This window comes from Sorghum bicolor, chromosome 3 (genome assembly GCF_000003195.3).
Source record: "Sorghum bicolor cultivar BTx623 chromosome 3, Sorghum_bicolor_NCBIv3, whole genome shotgun sequence".
Lineage (NCBI taxonomy): Eukaryota > Viridiplantae > Streptophyta > Magnoliopsida > Poales > Poaceae > Sorghum > Sorghum bicolor.
Window position 1 is genome coordinate 52,150,551 of NC_012872.2, and position 24,476 is coordinate 52,175,026.

The following is a 24,476-nucleotide window of genomic DNA, read 5'->3' on the forward strand; positions in this document are numbered from 1 at the left end:
TACCCGCAAGTGGCCTTGTTGGTTCAGCAATCCTATTGTCAGCACAATGGTTGGTTATCCTCTACTGTTCTATGGTCTATAAGCTGGTGGTGGTGAAGCCGCGAAGTTTAAATGACTGTTTAGATGCTCATGTATTTACTTAAGTTCATGTGTGTTGTAGTGATTTGGTGTAAGTTTAAACTAAATTTCACACTAAATCACTATCTATGTGCACCAAACCACTCCAACACACCTGAATTAAGGTAGATATATAGACATTCAAAGGAGCCTAAGTGCTGCCGCTCCTGTTATTTCTGCTCGATGCAGTACTGATTCCGGGGTGGATTATTGAATGAGATCGTGAAAAATTATGTGGTTGTCCCTAGGGCAAAGCCGGTTCAGTATAGGCAAAGACTAGCAAACAGAACATCACAGCATTTAGATGGGGTACATCCACCACAAGCGCCTAACCTCAAAGATGATAAACATTCTACTATACGGACAAGATCTGTTATCAAATTTGAATAAAAATATTTATTTTGTAAAAGGTGACATCCGAATATAATTTGTCTCCCACATCCCGTAAACTCACCAAGTTGATCCATACGTCTGACCTGCTGGAGCCCTCTTCTCATCAGAGGATAAGCTCCCCGGACAGTAAAGCTTGAGCTTAGCAGGTGTCTCTTAAAAAAAACTCGGCCGCCCCCACGGTATTGCACTTAAGAGAGAAGATCTCAGTACCCCGAACGAAAAAACCCCCGAACCCCCGCCCCATCCGTACTCAGGGAGACGTTACCCCGGGGTGAGGGCGATCTCTTTACCTGTGCTTTGACCTGGGGCGAGCGAGGGGATTTTTTTAACCACAGCCTGAAATTCGCTCTCACGGGGATTCGAACTCAGGACCTCTGTCTCAATATTCAGATACTATTGGTCCTCCAATTATTTAAAATTGGTTCAGGACATGACACCTGAGCTGTTTGGACTTATGATGAATGGTTGGTTCTCTTTTGGTAGAATAGTCATTCTTGGCCCTCAACTATTACTCCAGGCTCAATTTCACCTTAAACTTTCAAAACGACTGTTTTAGTCCTCAAAGTATACTTTTAGGTTCACTTTCATCCTAAAACTATAAAGATGAACGTTTTAGTCCTCAAACTTTAAATTTTGAGCTCAATTTCATTTTGAAACTATTAAAGTGTATGTTGTTCTTTAAACTTTTATTTTTTAACTCAACCTCGTCTACATTGTACGTGGAACACTGCACTATTGCACATCATGAGCTCCAACACCACCAGCAATTGAAGATAGAAAAATAATATTTATCCAAAAACTCTTTCATGGCCATTGATAATTCCATGTTGTTATTTTTAGTATTACCTTATAATTGTACCATTTATATATATCCAACTAAATTGATATTTGTGGTAGCAATTATAGTTACAACGAACACTATTTATTCTTCAAGAATACATGGATATATTGAAAGTCGAAACAATAGCAGATCTATAATTTTGATAATTTATGGATGAAATTATGCTTAAAATATAATGATTTATTTTTGAATAAACAAAATTGAGCTGAAAATAAAAAGTTAAATGCACTTTGATAGTTTATGGATGAAACTGAGCTCAAAATACAAAATTTAAGGACTGAAACAATCATCTTCATAGTTATAGGATAAAAGTGAGCCTAAAACTAAAGTTTAAGAACCAAAATGGTCGTTTTAAAAATTTAGAAATAAAATTGAGCTTCGAGTAATAATTGAGGGTCTAAATTAGCTATTGTGCCTTCTCTTTTTATTTCTAAAGAAAGTGGGAATTTGAACCTCCATGATGAGCAGGCGTGGATGGGAGAGGCCGCCACGTCACACCCATCCCAAGTGTCGAGTTTTCCGTATCGTATCAGTAGGATGTGACTCCACATCAGTTGATAGAGACAGTTCAGATCAGAGCTAAAATCAATCACCAATTTTGCCTTGGCTACTGTAGCATTGTGTAACTAGGCTCAAAAGATTCATCTTACAAATTACAAAATTACAGGTAAACTGTGTAATTAGTTTTTATTTTCGTTTATACTTAATACTCCATGCATGCGACCAAAGATTCGATGTGATGGGGAATCTTGAAAATTGTTGCGAACTAAACAAGGCCTTAATAACACTGAGGCCTTGTTTGGATGTTGTCGGATTCACATCAATCCATATGTTGAGGTGGATTGGAGTGGAACTTAAACTAAATTCTACCACAATTCATACCAACACACATAGATTGAAGTGAAACAATATCTCAAGTGTGTTCATGGGCTCCTTCGCCTGCGACGCGGACAAGGGAAGGGAGGGAGGAGCGGGAAAATCGGGACGGATCGATCTCGCATCACAGAGACCGCATCTCAGCTCAAAGCCAAAACGGAAAGCAACCAACGCACCGTGAACTGTCGTTTTGCCTGGAGTGGAGTATATACACATAGAAACGACGCCGCCACCACGGACACCACCGATGGTGCGCGCACGAGCACGACCGCGCGGCGAGTGGCGACGGATCCAGGCAGAGGCACCAGCACGCACTCGCACTCGCAGAGGCACCCACCCAAAACCAAGAGCTTGAGGGCTCATCCTGCGATCCCGTTCCCTGCCGGCTGCCGCCATCAAGATCGGTTTGTTTTTGTTTTCTTTAACAGCCCAATGCGCCCTTAAAGCGGCGCACGAATGCCACGAGCCACCGAGGCGGCACCACCGCCGCAGGCTTTCCAGTGCACCCCAGGGCGCCACCCGGTCGCCATGGAATCCCGCTTCGGCTTCCGCTACTCCTCCGGCGACGTGGTAGGTGCCGGGTGCCTGCAATTCCCACCTTTCTTGCCGCCGCGGCGAGTATCCCCGGCGGGTTCTTGATGGATCTCTTGTCAGGATTCACCTCATGCTTCCTCGCCTGTTCTCTTCGCGGGCAGCGGTCCGGGAGCTCGCTGTCGCTTGGGGAGCGCCTCTGCGCGGTCTTCTTCCCCTTCATCGCCATCGCCGAGGCCGTTTTCTTCGCCTTCACCGACTGCCTCGCGGACCTCTGCCCCGGCTCCGACTCCTCGGCCTCCGGCGCGGGCGCGTCCTCCTCCGACGCCAAGAACAGTCGGACCAACCACCACCACCACCACCACTACAGACCTTTCCTACGCCGCGCCGCTGCGGGTGGATGGACCTCCCTCAACCTCCGCCAGCTCGCACGCCTCGCCGACGAGTCCGGATGCTGTAAAAAAAAATCGGTCCAAGCCTACCCCACCTTTTCCTCTTCCTTGGTTTCTCCGCCTCCATCTCGCAATGCCGTTTCATCTGACTCTGTTTCGATTGAACTGAATTGAACCCAAGTCTCCGTCAACGAGGTCGAGGCGCTCTTCGAGCTCTACAAGAAGATCAGCTGCTCCATCATCAACGACGGCCTCATCCACAAGGTGCATCCAACAAAATCCCTCTCCAATTCCTGTATATACCGTGCATATTCTTTCCATTCATGGCGTGTTTTGGGGTTGATTTGAACATCAGTTTCTTTGAATGAAACATTCCTTGCTGTACTTGGATGGTGGGATTTTTTATTTATTTATTTTGGTTCCTTTAGACTATCTCCAACAAGAACACCCAAAGGTAGTGCTACAGGCTAATGTTTCGATACCTATTCGACATCTTCTCCAAACAAGACTCAAAAAAGAATCCTTCAAATGGGTGTCCAGGAGAGAGGATACTCATATTTGGGTTACATCTCTCAGGCAACATAAAAACATAAAAGGCAATGGATCTAGTGCAAACTCATCTCCCGTACAAAGTGTGCAAACTTTAATCTGGACCACATGATGTTGATCCAAGGGACGCGAAGAGATTTGGGTAATTTTGCACTTAACCGCCCGTTCTTAATCACACTTTTACAAATCCCTCCTCCCACCTCTCTCATGCATCCCCTTGGATCAACATCCTGTGGTCCAGATTAAAGTTTGCACAGTTTGCACGGGAGATGAGTTTGCACTAGATTGGTTGCCAACATAAAATGGGTCTCGTATTGTGTTGGAGGTTGATTTTAGGTCTTCTGTTACCCATTTTGGGTATAGGTGCCCATTTAGGTCTCTTCTTGGAGACAGTTAGTTTGGCTTTAAATATGATACAAATAGAAATGGTTACTTAAGACCTGGGTGGGATAGTGACACTTTGTCGTCCCTGCATGATTGAAGAGTATATTAGGTCACTGAGGGCAACGTGCAATTTAGTACAAAGAAATTGTTACACGGCATGCAATGGATTGACAGCATTATAAAATTTTGTTTGAGAGCCCATTAGGATTGCTTGCCTGAATTTTTTCATGTTGCCTGTGCCATTAGGCATAGGATAACACCTGCATCTCGGCATGCTTGGTTGTCATGTTACTTCCTCTGCCATACTAAAGTTGTAAGTTTGATTCGTGAAGCATGGAGTCACTTTGTCATCCCTGCATGCATGATTGAAGAGTAGTAGGTCATTGAGGGCGACGATTAATTTAGTACATAGATCCATGTTGAATTGTTGCACTACACGCAATGGATTGGATTATTTCCTGATGGTTGGATTAGTTAAGACAATATTATATTCTTCTTTTTGAGTCGATTAGAGACTATCATGTGACAGGCACACATGAGTGCATTATAGAATTTTGTTTGACAGCCCATAGGATTACTTGTCTGAATTTTCCCATGTTGCGTGTGCCATTGGGTTCTAGGATAACACCATGTTCCTTCTCTGCCATACCAAGGTTGAAGGTTTTGATTGGATAAGCATGGAATGACGTTTTTTTAATTAAGTTAACACAGAAGCAACCTTTTTTGTGACTGATGCAGTTCAAAGTCAGAGAAATATTTTTCACTCTTATATTTTCAGCAGCATCTTCTGTGCATTCACATTAACGTGTTCGGTGCATAATGGTCGAATTAGAAAACAAAATTTGAATGTCCTTTCTTTTTTTTGCACACAACTATAGGAATGGCCATAATGTCATATTAAATGTTTCCTAACCATTTCACTGTTGAATGGTTCTTCAGGAAGAACTCCAGCTGGCATTGTTCAAAACTCCAAGCGGCGAGAATCTTTTTCTTGATAGGGTGAGTCTTTGCTGTGCTTTTCTCTTTGTAAGTTTTTCATAAAATGCATCCTAACAATGCCATACACATAGCTTTCCATTTCTCCCTGATTACCCTCAAAATATTTACATTGCATGCTGCCAGCATAGATAAATGACATGAAACTAGGATTGTCTCCGTAATTCAGGTTTTTGATTTGTTTGATGAGAAGAAAAATGGTGTGATCGAGTTTGATGAGTTTATTCATGCTCTAAGTGTCTTCCATCCCTTGGCACCAATGGAAGACAAGATTGATTGTATGTATGCTAATATCAGAAACTATGGTCAATATAATAGTATATGTAGACATATTGATATTTATATATGTTGCTACCCTTTTTGTTTGTTTCAGTTGCATTCAGGTTGTATGACTTGAGGCAAACTGGGTTTATTGAACGTGAAGAGGTAAGCTTGCAAAGATGTTCTGTATGTATCCATACCTTTTATGTGGATTGTTTTCCAGTATAATAATCTCAGTAAAGAGGTTCATTGACATGGCTTGTCTTACAGGTTAAGCAAATGGTAATTGCTATTTTGATGGAATCTGATGTGAAATTATCAGATGACCTACTTGAGGCCATTATAGACAAGGTAGGGAATAATCAACTGGAATGCCGGCAGGGGTGGGGTGTGTGTGTGGGGGGGGTCTTTGTGTTTGTGTGTACTCTGCTGATTTTCTTTACTAAATTTCTCAGACATTTGAAGATGCTGATGCCGATAAGGATGGAAAAATAAATCAAGAAGAGTGGAAGGAATTTGTGTTACGCCACCCTAACCTGTTGAAGAACATGACACTGCCTTATCTGAGGTTTGCATCTGATCTTTATGAAAAAGTAGGTTGCCATGATGTTCTGTCAATATATGTGGAATCTTTGCAAAAGAATAACTGCACAGAAAAAGTGATTCATAATTACAGGACAGAACTTCAGGATAGCTTACTTTGCTGATTTCTTGCCCCTCAAAAATTCAGGGACGTCACAACCGTTTTCCCTAGTTTCGTCTTCAACACAGCAGTGGAAGATTAAGCAGTATTGGGATTGCTTGAGCTGCACAGGGTTCCTGAACCTTGATGACTGTTGGCTGTCAATTATGTCAACGTGCGGCATTCAACCACTGAGAAGCAGATGCAATCCATCATGAGAACTTGGTGGTGATAAAAATATCACCACTGATGGCTGAACATCAAGGCTACCTGAGCATCACTCCTGCAATAAATTAAGGCTCGTACGGGATGGTGGATCGGCAACGAATTATAATTTATGGTTGCCGTTTTTGTCCGGCAATACATTGAGTTGGTAATTAACTGTAAATACAGCTAGTATTCACTCAGTAGACAGAAAATCAGGAACGTGTACATACGTTAGATTTTATGAGGAAATCGAAAAGTTCCTGGTATGCCAGCCAGATCTGGAATCAGGGGTTGTTTCTTGCTCAATGCTCTCTTCTGAACACAAACACCTGTCAAGACTGCACTGGCCACTGGGTACCATGATCGGGAATCTGTCGGTCAGTTGTCCGAACTTTCTTTTTCGCTGGCAGAAAGTAGATGGATGAAATTGTTAATGACCGTTGTTAAAGAAATGGATAAGAGACCTCGCGCTTCTGTTTTGATTATACATACACTTTTTTTTCTAGTGGTGCCAAGGAAGCTGATGCGTATGAGTTTTCTGAATTCTAAATTGGTTATGATAGTTGCAGCTGGACGCCAAGCGAGCTGCCACATGGTTCCTTGACATATCCTCTTCCACCTCATCAAGGACATATCCTCTCCCACCTGTGATCTACCTAGCCTTATTTTATCAGAAAGAAACAAGTACTGGTATGTGATGCTCCTTGAGTGATGCAATGGCCGTTTCTGTCGGTAGCTTGCAAGGGACAGCAAGAGTGATCTCATGTCAGCTCGCATTTCTTTGCTTTCCTGATGCCAATCATGTCCTGCAGGTAATAATAAGCTAAAGCAAAACTCTTTCGCCTAGGATAAGATTGTGTGCGGAGGTTGATGGTTCAGCTGTCCACAGCCACAAATTAAGTTTGCCTAGGTGGACCCCGTCACTAGGTTACTAGTCAATAGTCACACTAGATCTAACAAAAAAAATAGCTAGTTCATTATCATTGATACAAACACCAGCGACAAATTATTAGTCTCGCTCCACGTATAGATATGTTTTGCTACTATTATATTTATATAGATATATACCTAATATTAATATAAAGAATACTCATTTCAGATTATAAGATGTTGGCTTTTCAAAGTTACTTTTAGTATCGGTAATGCTATCTTACGGTCGTCCGACCCCATCGGACAGGTGCGTGGGCGACCCAGATAGACGCGTGGGCAGCCACTCCACTGCTTATCCAGTCCACCTTCCATCTCCACCTTTTCCGCTCTCGCCTTGCTACTCCCCCGCTGTTCCTACAGCCCGTGCCTATGCGCCCGGACGCCGCTGCTCCTGTCGCCCATCCCGTGCGCCTCCCTTCGCTGTGCGCTCTCCACGCCACGATGGCTGTGAGCCACCCCTCCCTCCCTTTCTTCCTCCCTCACCTCTGCGACCTCCATGTCCTCTATGCCACTGGAGTGGGGGCGATAGCGGTGGCTTCCGACGAGACACACACCTCCCCCTACTCTCTCTTCCTCACAGCGACCTCCATGCATCCAGAGAGGAGAGCAACAACGGAGACTTTCAGCAAGGTAGGTGGAGTCCTCATCTAGATCTCAACTTCTCCTCTTTTTCCTCACTCTAAACCAAGCTCTCCTCTACCTTCTCGTCCTCGTCGTCCACCTCCTATTCCTCATCTGGATCTGGATCTAAGGATACGACAGTGGCTAAGGTTTCGGTGAGCTCTCGGGTACAGATCTCGTCGTGTTGCAATGATTCTCTCTTGATGTTGCAGTAGGTTTCAATCGATTGTTGTAGTACTGCTTTTTTAGATGTTTTACAGTATATTTCAGTTGCTTCAATCTGCATGTTGCAGTAGTTGTTGCATGTGTGTTTCAACAGTTGTTCGGTGTTATTGTAATAATATCTTCTTGGTGTTTCAGACGCTGCAACTTAATATTTCAGCTATTTTTTCTTTGTTGTTGCAACAATACATTCAAGATGTTTCAACTTCATCATCACAATGTTGGAGTTGTTATCTATTTTTGTTGTTGCAATATATATGTTCATAGTGTTTTAACTGCTTCAACTCATTGTTGCAGCAGCTCATTCTGTGTTGTTGCAATAACATGATCATGGTGTTTCGAACTGCTTCAACCTATTGTTGCAGTAACTTATTTGGTGATGTTGCAACAACATGTTCATGGTACTTCCACTGCTTCATCCTATTGTTGCATCTCAAGCGGGGGAGGTGAGCTGGGGGAGTTGTGGGGCCGAGCTACGGACGGGGTGGATGTGCTGGGAGGTTGGAGGCAGGCAGATCTCGTGCGTTTGGGGGGCAGGACGAGTTCCTTACGCTGGGACAAAAGGATGGATTTTCTTCTCTGAGTGGGGATGTGTTCGCATCTCTACTTTTTTTCTTCTCCATGCAGGGGCAAGTGGGGTCACGTATGAAGACTCGGCGTTCGGACACTAGCGCTTTTTTCTTCTCCATGCGGGGGCAGGTGGGGTCACGTACGAAGACCCGGCGTCCGGATACTAGTGCCCAGATCGGACGTCCAGGTGCTAGTAGTACCGTTTTAATATCGAAACACATCGTTTATTTAAGTGCATAGCTTTAAGCTATGTATCTAGAAAACTCAAAAAGAAGAAGTATTATTATTTTTCCGTTCGCCAACATCACGCCTAATCCAATCTGTGTTTCTTAGGGCAGCAGCAACGCAAGCTAACAACTAACAGTAGTTTCACCTAAAAGAGATATCCATGTAGATCAAGTACTAGCAAGGAATCAAATGCCACAATACAGGCATACAAGGATAGGGACCAGCACAGCTTCATGCATTGCAGCTTTTCTGCTGCGGCACAGTCTTTTTTATCTGGCCATAAGGCCACAACTTGTATTGGAGGGGTGGCTCTAGCTTTTCGTCAGACCAAGCAATGGTGTCTTCTGCAAGCACTACTGACAGCATGCGAAGCTAATACCTGAGCTGATTTTGACGCTACATGCAAACGTGGAGGTTGAGGCATACATCCAGAGTGGAGCATTGGGCACGCCCTTATGTGCCGATATGTGTCCGTGCACTGGTCATCACCACTTTGTTTCCTGGTGTGTGCCTTACAGTTCTATTGGATGTGCTATCTCTACTACTAGCCATTTATCTTGTGGCTTTCTTGAGTCTACACCGGTCGATTAGATATCTCAGCCCTTAGAGCAAGTACAACAATTGTCTTATAGCTAAACTAATCAATATTTTTGTTGATGTGGAAGAGAGAACATAGCCTAGTTCTCATGCAAGCAATAAGATAGACATGGGAGCCTATGCAGTGGTGTGCCCAGGTAGAATAATAAGTGAGGAGGAATAGGAAAGAGAATAGACATGATATTTTTTCTAAATATAATAAATATAATGAAGCGCAGTTCTCATGCATTTTCTAAAAACTAGACATGGTGCCACATAATAATAAAAAGCTCCTTAGACAAATAGAAGACAATTATTATATAGTCTGTCTCTTATAACTTAACTTATAGCCGATTACTTGGCTTTGTTATTAACCTTGCTCTCTTAGGAGCTCGGTCGTCAGTCGGCCTAGTTGTGACATGACAGACGAAATGAATCAGAATTGCAATTTATATTTATAATATAACGTGAGTTGATGTTAGACTATGGCCCGATTTAGGAGAGGTGTAGCTTAACACCTCTTAGAGAAGCTTCCTAGCAAAACTTAGAAAACTGCTCTATTTTTTTTTCTGCTTTTAGTATAAAGCGTAGTTTTTGGAGTTTTTTTTTTTGCCTTCTTAAAGAAACAAAACCTATTCGGGGGAGCTTCTGACTTTTTTATCTTTATGGGGAAGCAAAAGCTCTCTAAACAGGGCTTATATATTGTAATATTCAACACACAGCAGCCTCAATGTGGATTAAACTGTGTGTATTTGGACTTAATTAATCAGCAAGAGGAGAAGGGATCGGATGGTTTGGAATAACGAGACCAGCAAGCTAATGGCTAATCAAGGAACAATTTTCCTTCTTTTTTTATATATTATACCTCCCTTCCAAAAAAAAGTCTCCACTTTCGCATTAGTGTTGGGTCAGGTACTCATATGCACATTAGTTTTTGGGTCAGATGGAGTAGTACTATCTTAGTTTTGAAAGTGCATTTAGGCTCTCTAATGGGTTTTGGTGGTTAAATGATAAAAAAACAAGACAAGCAAATTGATCAATCAAAATGAGGCATTTCAAGACTAATAGTATCTATGAAGATGGTTTGGTTGCATAAACGAGAAGAGATTGATAGTCCTTTGATTTCAAGACTAATAGTATCTATGAAGATGTGTGATCAAAATATTAGTTGATGAAAAAGAGTTTATATGAAAGCTTTCTTGGTCCCAACGTCAAAATGAAGATATGTAAATTGAAATAAATGTAAAGTGAAGTGCGCCAAGTCAAAATGAAAATGATACAAGGAATTGTAAATTAGCTTGCCCTTTATCGATGTTGATTCATATATGTCAAGATAATGTGATAAAGAGCAATGGTGAATCAATGAATATTACGAATATTAGTTACTTGGTCACTTGGATGATATTCTTTATCATGAAAGAAGAATGATCAATTGCTTAATAATTCAAGGAAATTCAACATGGAAGTATAGTTTGATCACAAGAATGGATATGGAAGCAAAACATTCAAGCAAGGATTATGATTATTGAAGAATATGAAGAATATGGATTTCAATGTGTGATTCTATGTTTAGCACCTCGAAGCCAAATTTAGGGGGTATTTAGTTCCAAAAATGCAAAATGCCAACTACTTTGGAATGGTGGAATGCAAAATGCCAAAATTTTCAGGGTCATCTTTAGTTCCATCCAAAATGCAGAATTTATTGCCCTCATGAGGGCCTCATGAGACTCTTTTGGGTTTTTTTTTTGCCTCTTGAGGCCAAAATCCAAAATGGAGAATAACCATCTTTTGCCAAAATTTTTGCATGGTGTTTAGTTGCATTTTGCAAAATGATGAACCAAAATTCAAAATTTTTTGGAATAGGTGAGGAACTAAACACCCCCTTAGTCTATTCCTTCACTTCATCTTCCCACGTGAAGGGGTTGATGTGCTTGTGGGCTTCTCCTGCACTCCTAACTGAACCAAAAGTCTTCTGAGCTCTCCTCCGGCCTCTCTTGTGGGTGCGTGATTTATGAGAATCAATTGATTGGGGTTAAGAGATTGAGATGCAGTGAGCGCAAAAGAGCAATCAAAATCCAGAGTACTTATGGATTTCATCAATCGTTCATGCATCATTTGTTACTCTTAAAGTTGAAGTCTCCTAAAGAGTTGGGTGTCGCCAGACGAGCTTTCGTACTTGTGGTGAGCCACAGAAAGTTTGTGAAGGCCTTGATCTTGCCTCCTCAAGAGAAAAGATCAGCCTAGTGGATCGAGGAAAGTGGTCGAAAGAAACCCGAATAGAGCTTAACCATGGGTGGTCACTTATGACTTCCTCAATAGACATGTATAGGGTTCAAGTAGGAGACTGGGAACCTAAACTTTGGTGAATATCTCTTCTATCCTTTGTGCTTTACTTTGTATATTGGTGTTTTCATCTTGATCTACTTGGTTGTGTGTTTGTGAGTGGAAGTGTTTTGTCAACTTGTTAGTGGACATCTCTAAACTCATATCTTCAAGTTTGGTTTGAGCTAGAACTCTTTAAGCTTAGTTATGTTTTAAGATTTTTTTGTCCGTACAAACTTCCAAACATTCAAAAGTTTTAAGGATTCCTTCGGGACTTCTGAAGGTTAACTATTTGCTACATTCTAAGTTACAAAATTTATAAAAATCATTTATTCACCCTCTCTTGACGATATCTCGGTTCTTTCACAATTGTATTACCGACTCAAACTAAATTAATAAGCATTCTAGGTGATCTTTAATACTCTCGTTTTTTTGAAGAGTAAGATGATTTGAACTTAGACCAAAGTTATAAAAAATCACTAACATTTATAATAAAAAGGTAAGCACAATTAGATTAATTATGGAATGTATTTTTGTAATAAACTTATATACAAATATAAATGTTAGTATTATCCACTATAATTTGGTCAAAATTGAGCTTTTTGACTAGCACGTGTCTTGACAACAAACTATATTTATATTTATATTTATATTTATATTTATATTTATATTTATATTTATATTTATATTTATATTTATATTTATATTTATATTTATATTTATTAAAAAGTGAAAAAATCTCTCTTCCACTTTATCATTCGCTGCACTCTCCCGGCTGCATCTCTTGTCGTCCATGTTTTCAATCCGAATCCAACACAAGACCATGCTTCAAACAATGCGTCCAACTACGTTCATAATCCAATTTCAAGATGACATGGTCATTATATACATAACAAATCTGTCACAAGTTATTCATATGACCATATAAAAAAGTTATAATTCCTAGATCTATCTTAAGTCAATTTTTTTCATATTTGATTAAATTTATAGAAAAAACAATAAGATTTATTATGACACCATATTAATATTACTGCATCATAAACTATATTTTTATAATATACTTATTTAATGTCAAATATTTCTAATTTTATCTATAAATAAATATGGTTAAGCATAAAAATAAATGAAAAGAATCTTAGAAATTAATTTTAAGGACGCAGTATAATTTTCTAATAATAAGGGTAAAAGAGTAAGGTGAACCGTCATTCCCTCTGCACGCAGTGACGCAGCTGTCTTGCCGCCGCCGGCGTCCCCGTCCCAAACGTGCGCGCGGCCTTGCCTTCCCGTCCCGCCGCGATGGCCGCCGGCGCCAAGCCCGATACCACCGCGTCTCCGGCTCCGCAGCCGCCTTCGGCGGCGAAGGGGGTCTTCATGCGCCGCATCTTTCCCTTCCTCCTCGCAACCAACGTCTTCATCGGAGGTGAGAAAAAAATCCCCCTCGACAGATCTCTCCCCTTTTCGCCCCAGCTTCGACCTCAGTTTGGTCCTGGTGTCTCCTGCAAAAAATGTTATCATAAGTGATTTGCGCCTGTGGTAGTTTTACTCTTAATGATTGTGCAATTAGATCACCTCAGTTTGGTCCTGTTGTCTCCTGCAAAAATGTGACATTTCTCTTGTATAATAAATGCTGGGTTGGAATTGGATTGCCTGTCATGCCGTGGTTAGTTTTGTACCTGATGGAAAACGGAAATAGATCGGGTTATCCTGTGCCATCGATGTCAATGGGACTACATGTTTAGCTGGTGAGATATGGATGATTTTTTTTTGGTGGGGGGGGGGGGGGGGGGGTTTGAAATCTGCATGTTTTGTCTTGTGTTGGGAGTAAAATTTAGATCATTCTGGGGCTAAAAAGATATGCCGTACCAGATGTTTAAATGAATGGCACCACCTAGTATAAATTTTTCTGTGTTATAAATGAAAAAACAGAAGGGTAGGTACAAGGGTCCCAACATTGTGTTAAGTGAAGTTCATCATGGGGGTACTTAATACTCATGAGTTGGAACTTGGTAGTACCAATAAGGGTAAAAGAGTAAGGTAAACCAATAGGATTCAATCTTGGCCATTTAGAATTTAGATGTAATTCTTACACGGTGGTTGGAAGTTTCTGGAAAATATGGTCCCTCAATAGGTAGTGTATGCTCTTTGTTTAGTAGGAAAATGGTAGGAAACACCAAGTGAACTAGTGTGCAGTGGGAAACTCTGGAGGATCTCAAGCAGTTATATCTGCCATATAGGGAAGTTCAACAATTGCTTCCAATTGCACCATTATGTATGAACCAAATATGCAAGTGACATTCTTAGAAGGATTTCAAAGGGCATGATATCGTGTAATCACAACTACGTTTATGGCTGGGCACCTGGGTATGCCAGGTTGCTAATTGCCAACTTGATTTGCTTGTAAATATGTTAAGATTAACAGATGGATATCCATAGAGTTCACATGATACAAGGATGTATTATGATTTCTATCTAGTTGGTTAGTATCTTCTTTAAAGAAGGAAATTACTTGTTAGGCGCACGTCATCATCTGGCAGATGTATATGTGCACACAGCATAAAACTATTGACATCAGCTTTCAAGTTAAACATAATAACTGGTTGGTACTTGATGATAACATTGCCCTGGTTGCTTTTTTGTTATCCTGCCTAAACTTTCACTGTTGTTTTCCCTACTTACTGCACAAATTCAAGGTAGTACCGATTAAGCCATTGAAGCGTGCCAAACAACTCAATATAAGTTAATATATGATCTGTTAATGATGTAAGCTTTCCTGCCATACTATCATTAGAGTTAATACATGTAGGAATTTCTGCCACACTAGTTTACTTGCATTGCATTGCTAACTAAACGACAATGCGTTGATCTATATTCAGGCCTTTGAGGTGCTGAAAGGTACTGCAAAAGGCATTTTGCACTTGTTTTGCACTGTTGTTTTGTTTTTGTGTTTGGTCACATGCTGCAGTAGGTTGACATGATTGTCACATGCAGTTTATGTATTTGCCAAGACCTACAAAAGAGACCAGGAAAAGAAAAATGCTCAGGCTACTGCTGCTGCTGCCGCTGCTGCTGCCGCTGCTGCTGCAGCATTGTCATCCCCAGCAAGTACAACTGCCAAGGCTCCAGATCCTACTCCTGCACCAGTGCCCAAAAGGGTTCTCCCACCACTATCCGAAGATGAGCAGCGGCATCTGTACAAATGGATGCTGGAAGAGAAGCGGAAGATCAAACCACGCAATTCCACTGAGAAGAATAAGATCAATGAGGAGAAAGCTCTTCTCAAGGAGTTCATTCGGGCAGAGTCTCTCCCTCGTTTGTGATGGTTACATGGGCTGTCCTTCTGATCTTTTTTTTTTTCTCTCCACCCGCAGTCTGTCCAGTGAGGACATCGTCTGAAACTACATTGCCTTGTTTGTTGGCACAAACGTTAGCATTTCTTTGCACTATCACATCTCTTCATTTGACAGTAAGAAGGCCGAGTGGCTCCAATCTCCAGGTAACTATTTTGTTCTCATGAAAACTTACTTTGATCGGGGAAACTCTGAGAGATGTTTTGGAAGCTTATTGCTGCTGTGAAGCGTTCTAATTGACCTGCTGATAATGGCTCCTACTAGCTATGCTCAGCTATTCTTATGTAAGATGTGAATTGAGCTATTCAACTGTTAGTGTTTTACATATTCCTGGCCCCTTTTAATACTCCTAGCGTTGCTCCGGATTATGGTGTAATACTAAAGCCGCCGGTGAAGGTCTAGTGAATTGTGCTGAGTATACTTTGAACTCGTTGGTCTCTGAGTTTGTTCGACGGTACTGTTATCCCATTTTTGTTACTTTGTTTTTTTTTTTCCTGCAGTATTATTGATACGAGGTGTTGTATAAGGATTGAAATATGATACCAGCAGAAAATAGGCCTGTAGTGCTTATCAGATATCATCGATGGTTTATGTTCCTACTGTTACTGTGCGTAAAAGTACACGTGGTAGACCCTCGCTTTGTGGACGATGTTCAGTTCATATGCTTGATTGCGAAAATTCAAATAAATAGATTGGACGAGGTTCAGTTCAGGTGTTCGATAAACTCAAATAGATAAACATGCAATGGACTGTTAGAGGAAGCTTGATGTCACGATAAGATCAGAAGCAGAACTTGTTTATGTAAATGGTTGATAGAATTCCATTTTCCATCTAAAAGAAAAGAGTACTCATTGGCCAAAAGATTTGGGTTAAGTTACTCTGTGTGGAGCTATAACTTTTTCCATAAGCATCTCCTGGAAAAACTTCTTATAAAAGCTCAGACGCACCAGTGTGGCTAGTAACCCCAACCTCCACATATTCTCCAAAGCTCCATGTCACAAATATGATGGTTTCGGAAACTTGTAGAGTTACCTGCAGAGGCAGTGGCTGCCCTAAGAGCATCTCGAAGGGTTTTGCATTTGAGGTTTGCATTTGAGCAATTTGCCAAAAAGCTCCAAAAGGGGTATCCAACGGTTTTGCATTTGGAGTTTGCAATTTGGGCAACTTGGCAAACGAGGGAGCAAACTTGGCAAAAATGCCAAGTTGTAGACGGCTTTGCAAACCTGATCGCGCGTGCAAAGTCACACGCAAGGAAAGCGCGCGCCTGGAGACCTCCTAATTTTATCATTTGCCAAGTCCAAATGTCAATTCTCTTAGAAATGGCCTATTTTTATCTTTTGCATTTTGTTATGGAAGTTTGCAAACAACAACAAATGCCAAGTCAATTTGCCAAAGCCTTTGGACATGCTCTAACTGATAAAAGGTTGAAGCATCCACGAAAACTCGTGATAGGAGAGGATTTCTCGTCAAGGCTAAACAAGATATGATATGATAGTTCATATCCATCTTCCATACGATATTTCTTAAGAAATTCTTGAGATCGAGCAGGATTAAAAACAATCGAATTATTTCTTTTCATAGTTAGTTCTTTGTTGGTTCCCTCAAAAATTAATTCTTTGTTTTTTTACAAGAAAGGAGTTCCCCACAGTATTGTAAAATTTCATTAAATAAAAGGCGAAGAGTTCGCGTTCAAAAACAAAAAAAGACGAAGAGTTCAGAGTATACATACTTGACTTAACTGAATGTATTTAGCCAAAAACAAAACATTGATCTTAAGTCATCTCTAAATCTAACAGAGTGGAGGAAGCATTGATTTCTAAAGTTGCAAAACCATCTATCCGGGCTGGGATCTCTTCTTTGAAACACTTTGTCATTCCTTACTTTCCACAGCTCCCAAGCAGCAATTAGAATGATCTCCATGAACCAGGGCATGTCATTCTGATTCTGAGCCTGTGCTATTCTGTCGAGCAGTTCAGTAGAGTCATTCCAGATGACACCTATCTTCTGCCAGCATTCCTTGGCAAAGGGACAGCTGAAAAAAAAAGTGATCAATGGTTTCGAGCTCACTAGAGTTGCACATGATGCATGTCTGACCACCTTGCACATTGAAGTGTCTTCTCTGAAGCATTGTTTTAGTGTTCAGTCTATCTACAGCTATTAACTATGCAAAAAAAATGATTCTTAGGATACATCTGGATCTCCAGATTTGTTTGTAGATTGGATGAGTTTCATAGCCTTTGAAAATGTGTCTGTAAAATTAATTCTTTGTTGGAAGGTGCATTATGATTTCAAACTCCAATAACAAAGAAAATGATGGCGTTCATACCTCACGCCTTTATGCCAATTTCAGAGGGAAACATATGTACTGATTTTGAATTTATGAAACATGTAAACCTTGCAACTAGGCTGGAAAAAAAATCAAGTAGTTTTTTAAAGGAGAAAAAAGGAATTTTCTTCCTACCAATTTTGTTTGCCAAAGAAACGCGAGGACATTCGGCAAACCTGCAACATTGCCGACAGGGCTGTAGGTGGTGATTGAGGAGGAAGTCAAAGCCTAGTGCTTGGCGGGTTACAGGAAGTTGAGGCCGCTAATGGCGTCTCTCTGATTTTTTAGCTGCTTACCTACGTCGTGTCTTTCCTCGGTTTTTGTAAACGCCTCTTTGATTCGGGGATTTGGTAACCTTGGATTACTGTCAGCCTATAACAAAACTCTTTTCTGCTTAATGAAAAACATGACTAGACATGATCGCTAAAGAAAAAAATGTTCTGCTCCGGTACTCCCTAACAAAAAAATTTTGTGAATCTCAAAGCAAAAGTAGTTAATGTGGTTAGGGGTGGATCCATAAAGTAAACAATTGATTTCATTCTTATCCAACTCTAGGCCGTGCAAAATTATATTTTCTATCAAAGCAAAAGTATATTTTCTATCACCACGCATGCAGCCATGCAAAATCAAGAGTTTACCTGGTATTTACCCTTAACATTCACAAAGATTTTTAGAAAAGGAGCACTGGAGCAGAACTCAAACTAATTATTTTTCTATTTCGATAATAATCATCAACCGGTTCTTATTTTTTAGCAAATGCAATCACAAACCCAACTAAAATCGAAGACTTCATGCTCCCAAAGCTCGAATATGAATATGAAACGGAATAAAGTCGGACTGGAGGACGAGTCTGTTAGGATTTCCAATCCAGCGCCCTAATCAAAACGAGGATTCTGTGACGACGAATCCCTTCTTCCCTGCTCTTACTAAAGAGCAGCCCGGCGTCGTGGTCCACGCCGGAGTCCTCCGAGGAGATCCTATCCCGCCCAGGGTGCGAGGTCACCGGCTCACCGCCGGCGACCACACATGGCCCAACCACCCGTCTCATCCAAAGATGCCCCCGATCTCCGTGAGCGCCTCTCTTTCCCTGGATCATTGCTTCCGCATTTTTACCTGCTCTCGCTGCAAGTAGACAAGACGATGGCCGCCGGTGACTAAGATTCGCAGTAGTTTCTTGCCAGAGAGATTATCACCCCGAATTGCTGACTCCATCTTGTTTCTCAACAGCCGCCGCTAGGGAACAGAGAGTCGTGGTAGCGAACAAGCACGGCGAGAATCTTATGGGGATACTGCACCACGCGGGGTCCAACAAGGTTGTAGTCCTGTGCCATGGCTTTGCGGCTTGCAAGGTACTGCGCATGGATAACATTCATGCTCTGAAGAAGCTTTCCCTTGTTCCTTCTAAGACATGATTGGCTAAATCAGTTGGATGTTTTGAATTCTGATGCAAAGCTGTAGAAACTTGAACCTTACTTTCTTATATGGGAACATAGATAACTTTGTTCCTAATCTAATATAATGTAGCACTCGTTTTCAGGATGATAGCATCATGATTGATCTTGCAGCTGCATTGACAAAGAAAGGGATGAATGCGTTTCGCTTTGATTTCAGTGGAAATGGGTAAGTTGCTCGTGTGAAATTGTGGATCTACCTGATACTTCCTGACTACATTAGTGCAGTATTGCCTTAATTTCAGATTTTACTTTGGGCCTGTTTGGTTCCCCTTGCTAAATTTTAGCTAGCTAAAATTATTTTAGCTACTCTTGGGTGACTAATAGAACTAAACTATTTTAGCTCCTTTTAGTCAATGTGTTTGGAACTTTAACTACTAAAGTGACTAAAGTTTAACTAGCTAAAATTTAGTAAGGGGAACCAAACAGGGCCTTTGTATCTTAGGCCTGTCACCTGTATTTTATTTTATGCATAGGGAGACCCACTTTTCTCCTCCGGAGGACTAATAAACATACAAAACATTTGTTCAACCATTTTTGTTCTGTCTTGCACCCAAACTATTTGAATTGGAATTGGTTGGTGCATTGTTTTGTGCTGTCTATTTTTACTTCGAATAACAAAACCTGGTTTGTAACTACATTCACATGGTGCCTTTGATTGTGCTTTCCAGAGAAAGCGAAGGTGAATTCCAATATGGCAACTACAGGAAGGAGGCAGATGACTTGCATTCTGTTGTCTCACATCTTTACCAGAAGTATGATGTAACAGCAATTGTTGGCCACAGCAAAGGTGAATTATAGTAGTCCTTCTACTGTGAAGTTGCTATAATTGTTTAATTTATTATTTTTTTAATAAGGTGTTGTTCAATTGAACATAGTTAGTGAAAAGAATGTATAAGTTCGAGTGTTCTACAAGAACTTGCATAGGAATCAAACTTTGAAACCTTTGTTGTATATTCGTTTCTTTCTTTCTTTTGTGAGGAAAGGTTGGTTTTCATGTAGTTAGATGCTATGTCTTTATCCTCTGTGTCTTTCTAATCTCATTTATCCCAAATGAAGCTGTAGCTGCCCCAGCTATCCTTGTAATGGTCTAGGTAATTTCGGAAAAGTCTCTGAATTTGTATTTGTTTACCTCTCAGGTGGAAGTGTGGTTGTTCTATATGCCTCTATCTATGGCGATGTTCCCATGGTTGTTAACCTTTCTGGTCGATTTTATTTGGAGAAAGGCGTTGAAGAGCGTCTAGGCAAAGAATATATGGATAGGATAAACAGAGAAGGCTATATTGATGTCTTGAACAAATCAGGTAAGGAATTATGTATGGACTTCTATATGCATGGCTATTTACATGTGCAGCTTATTTCTCTTTCATGGGCATCTACTGACGTTTGTTGATTCCAATGTAGGAAAAATTTTGTACAGAGTAACAAAAGAGAGCCTGATGGAACGATTGAACACTGATATGCATGCAGCAAGCCTTTCCATCAGCAAGGAATGCAGGTTAAGAAATTAGTTTAAGATTGTAATTCCAATGTCTTTTACAGAACCCAAAGTAGTTAATTCCTTGCATAATTGGCTGAGCTTGTGTTAGAACAAAATTGTCTTCATCCTCATGCAAATTGTTCGTCGACTCTTTTGTCCAGGTTCTTCACTATTCATGGTTCAGCTGATAAGATCATACCTGTGGAAGATGCACATGAGTTTGCAAGGCTTATTCCAAACCACAAACTGACATGTGTCATCAAGAGAGCAAATCATGGGTATACTTCTCATCGTAGACAACTTTGTGACGCTGTCATAGACTCGATCACATCCAAAGTGGTATAGAGAAACTGCAGTTCGGCCGTTGGTAACAAGTGCTTCTGCTGTTCTACAATCTGTGGATAACATTAGGCCAAGTGCATCTGCAATCTGTAGCAGAACACTAGGTCAGGTAAAGGAGCGAGTTCAGATGCTGAAATGAAAAAGAGCTTGAATTCCCAACATACGTCCTGTTTCAGTAGGAGGATGATTGTAACTTGTAAGCATGCCTTTCACATAGATGAATATGAATTCCTGCCTATTCAACTGCCTTTTTCGACCACTCTGGTTTCTTTTTGCTCAATTTTTGAACGAGCACTGACGGCGCCGTGCACGCACGGTGCTGGAACGGCCTGATGCAGCACTAGCGCAGCGCTGAAGGCTCTTTTGGACAGCTACATGGTGTACACGGTCAAATACTCAGTGTACAGGCTGATGACATATGATCATTAAGTAATAGTCATTCCGTACTAAATTATAAGTCATTCTAAAAAAATTAGAGACATTTATGATATCAACTAAGTATCATTAGATTCTTCATTAATTTTATTTTCAGAGTATACTCATTTGATGTTATAAATCTTTATAATTTTTTCTATAATTTTAATCAAACTTCTATAATTTTGATCAAACTTGATATATGTTAACTCTTCAATATTCTTGAAATGTTGCGTGACATCGGAGGCACGTCAAGAGTAATTCACCACAAAGAATGGGTCGGGATACCATCGCCCATTGCTCAATCACATCACAGAAGAACAAGAAGATATAAGACTAATTTTCATAAAAGATAACCACACATCCAGAGATCATCATCTGTAGATCATCTGTCAAATAAACATTTTTTGGGGATCCTGTTCCAACGAAACTCCATAAACAACTCTACTGCATTATCCAACAGAACAGTCGAGATATGACACTCAGAATATCAAGACACCAAACTATATAACAGCAAAATAGTTCAGGTGCTCCAAAATTATGCTTATATAGTACTAGCAAGCAGCTTTGTTTCAATACTTCACTTCTTTGCTTTCTTTGGTGCCCTGTGACATGGGTAAAATGAAGAAAAACACATCAACAACAAAAATATGATAAAAGTCCAAGGAAACAAAACTAAGTTCCAAGGCACTTACCCAGCAGATGGAGCAGTGGCTGAGACTGGTGCTGTTGGTTCTCTCGGGCCCTATACGACAAAGAAAGAAATTAACAGTTAACATATAGATTCTAAAGGAATCATAAGAACCTAAACAATCATGTACTCCCTACATTCCAAATTATAAGACATTCTGGCTTTTCTAGATGGCATGATTTTGCTATGTATCTAGACATAAGTGTATATCTAGATGCATAGCAAAATTTATATATCTAGAAATACCAAAACATCTTATGATTTGGAATGTAGGTAGTAGCCATTTAAAAAGGTTACGGAAACATAAACTACAATGCAGCCATTAATTATACAAAATATACCTAAAAATAAACCTAGCAGCATGTCATTTAAAATGTTAGCTCATTGATCCACCATTTTTTCAACAAATCAAAACCATAGTAATTGACAAATTTCATTATACCGTAAAAACCATCAAAGATATTCCAGAACATTTTGAGAAGCAGCAGCTGCACCCATGTTCAGAAACAAATGCAGATATGGATCAATATAACATTATCATACCTGTGCCAACCTCTCCTCCCTCCTAGCAATCTTCCTCTCGCGGCTCGCCTTGCTCTTTGCACGCTTGGCCTCAAACTGATCAGAAAGTGTCTTCTCTCTGAGCTTCTCAGCCTTGGACTTGTGGATACTCTCCATAAGCACCCTCTTGTTCTTGAACATGTTACCCTTGACCTTCATGTACATGTCATGATACATGTGCTTGTCAATCTTCTTGGCCTCACGGTACTTGCGGAGCAGGCGCCTCAGAACACGCATCCTCCTCATCCACAGAATCTTGGTGGGGAGCCTAGCCTCCCTGGTACCCCTGCGCTTGCCTATAAAGACATTGGATTAGCAAAAGTCTACCCATCCTTGAAAACTGAACATAAATGAGTTACAGCAGCATACCATATCCAGAGTGCCTTCCCTTCTGCTTGGCCTCATGTGCCCTTCTTGCACGGGATCTTGAGTGGATCTTCTGGGGCTTCTTGATGATAAACCCATCCTTAACCAACTTCCGGATGTTCTGGCCTGTAAGTATTGCAAAAACATGGTCAGCTTATGTTCCTTTAAAAAGTTAGAGCAGAACAACAAGCATTGGAATAACCATGCTTGCCTACAATTTCAATGCTCTAATCCATTGTGTGAAGCAAATGTGAAACATAAGTTCATGTGCAAAGCCCAGGATAGTGACATAATTGTAAAAAACGTGAGCTAAGGACTATCCCAAGGAGCACAATCATGGTCGGTATGATAAGTTGAGATTTGAGAAACAACACCAATCTAAATTAGCTTTACCAGAACATATTAATCTGCAGTTAAGTGACAAAATCTGAGTTGGCTACGCGCTGCAAATATTTAGCAAGACAGACATGACCAGAGCACAATCAATGTAAAATTAATAGTAGCCAATGATCAAAATGAGGATTACATGTGACAATTATGTAATGCTATGCAGTGGTATCACTTCTTTCTAATACACATGTAATACCAATCCTAGCCAAAATCTACAATCACATATACATAAACAATACATATAAGAAATAATCACAAACTGGGTTTGTTAGTTCAAGCAAACTATAACTGCATCAGCTTAATAACTAGTATCCTAGACAAATTAAACTGCATGGGTACACACGTAACAAGCTAGAACAGGTACAGCCTACAAACTAGACAAGCAATAGCCTTTACGGGTGGCCGCAGGTAAACAACTCCGTAACATGATGGTGGAACGAATAATGCAGCGATTGATCCAATATAAGCACCGGCAGCCAGGGCATACAAATCAAACAAACTATCCATCCACCTTTGACCATGCCCATAAACTGAACCGGCAGACCCAAACAAGAATTTTCCAAAAATCACAGCGAACGTCGAGCATATTCCGTCCAATCGAACTATCCCGAACTAAGCAGGTAAATCCCTCACCCATAGATCCATACGACCCCAACCCAGTGAGCAATTAACCAACGTGGGGGGAAGAGGATAAGTCTTACGGGAGTTGGCCATGGAGATCTCGCTGACTTCATTGGGGTCAAGCCAGACTTTGCCTTTGCCGCACTTGAGGACGCTCGCGGCGAGGCGCTTCTGCAGCTTCAGCGACACCATCTTCGCCGCCGCCGATAAGCTCTCGCTTCCGTGTGCGTGTGGTGGCGACGCAGGGGAATGCGGCAGGCGGCGCAGGGGGCTCAAGTGGTGGATGGATATGATATGATGGCCACGGGGATTAGGGTTTTCTTGGGGGGCTCTAACGTGGACCAGGCCTCCATTCACTCATTCCTATTGGGCCATGGCCCATTTAACAAAAAAAAACAGCACATTGGCGAGCGCAGCGCGAGCGGAGCAGCAGCGCGAGGGAGAGGTGCAGTGCAGCTGCAGCGCGGCCGAGCGGCGGCGTTGGCGAGCAGCGCGCCGGGCCCAGATGGCAGTCATGGTAGCGGGAGGGCGATGGGAGGCCCAAAGTGTGATTAATTTGGCCCGTCAAAGGAAGGATAAAAGACAGTGAGAACAGAAAATTGAAGTTAACATCACCAATAATAAAGATTAAAACCTTGATAAAAAAATTAAAGATTAGAACCGTCTTATCCCTCAAACCAAATACTCCGTAAAAGGCTGAATGATTCTATCCCTATAAATTTAAAGTCTTCTTCTTCAAAGCAAACCAAATAAAGGCTAGAACGATTTTATCTCTAAAAATTAATTGAT

The 24,476-nt window shown here is 40.9% G+C and overlaps 4 protein-coding genes across 5 annotated transcripts; 3 read left to right on the forward strand and 1 right to left on the reverse strand.

Annotated features, from left to right (window-relative positions):
- LOC110433843 (calcineurin B-like protein 9) lies at window positions 2,275-6,714 on the forward strand. The gene is made up of 9 exons (XM_021456639.1): window positions 2,275-2,797; window positions 2,923-3,214; window positions 3,332-3,414; window positions 5,023-5,082; window positions 5,249-5,357; window positions 5,453-5,505; window positions 5,611-5,691; window positions 5,796-5,908; window positions 6,071-6,714. Exons 1-9 carry the CDS (start codon window positions 2,684-2,686, stop codon window positions 6,123-6,125), a joined length of 960 nt encoding a protein of 319 aa, XP_021312314.1. The 5' UTR covers window positions 2,275-2,683; the 3' UTR covers window positions 6,126-6,714.
- Window positions 12,889-15,508, forward strand: LOC8078631. Its single transcript, XM_002455787.2, has 2 exons — window positions 12,889-13,118; window positions 14,687-15,508. Exons 1-2 carry the CDS (start codon window positions 12,995-12,997, stop codon window positions 15,013-15,015), a joined length of 453 nt encoding a protein of 150 aa, XP_002455832.1. The 5' UTR covers window positions 12,889-12,994; the 3' UTR covers window positions 15,016-15,508.
- Window positions 18,127-20,903, forward strand: LOC8078632. Of its 2 annotated transcripts, none has more exons than XM_021456730.1 (7): window positions 18,127-18,440; window positions 18,599-18,720; window positions 18,909-18,991; window positions 19,494-19,612; window positions 19,962-20,126; window positions 20,227-20,320; window positions 20,464-20,903. In XM_021456730.1, the coding sequence occupies exons 1-7, from the start codon at window positions 18,398-18,400 to the stop codon at window positions 20,645-20,647; spliced, it is 810 nt and encodes a 269-aa protein (XP_021312405.1). In that variant the 5' UTR covers window positions 18,127-18,397; the 3' UTR covers window positions 20,648-20,903. The 2 variants fall into 2 exon arrangements, with proteins under 2 accessions (XP_021312405.1, XP_002455833.1); XM_002455788.2 differs by having other exon boundaries at window positions 18,203-18,521.
- Window positions 21,382-23,986, reverse strand: LOC8078633 (60S ribosomal protein L19-1). The gene is made up of 5 exons (XM_002457992.2): window positions 23,768-23,986; window positions 22,680-22,802; window positions 22,293-22,606; window positions 21,754-21,803; window positions 21,382-21,663 (listed from the first exon to the last, which is right to left on the reverse strand). The coding sequence occupies exons 1-5, from the start codon at window positions 23,877-23,879 to the stop codon at window positions 21,639-21,641; spliced, it is 624 nt and encodes a 207-aa protein (XP_002458037.1). The 5' UTR covers window positions 23,880-23,986; the 3' UTR covers window positions 21,382-21,638.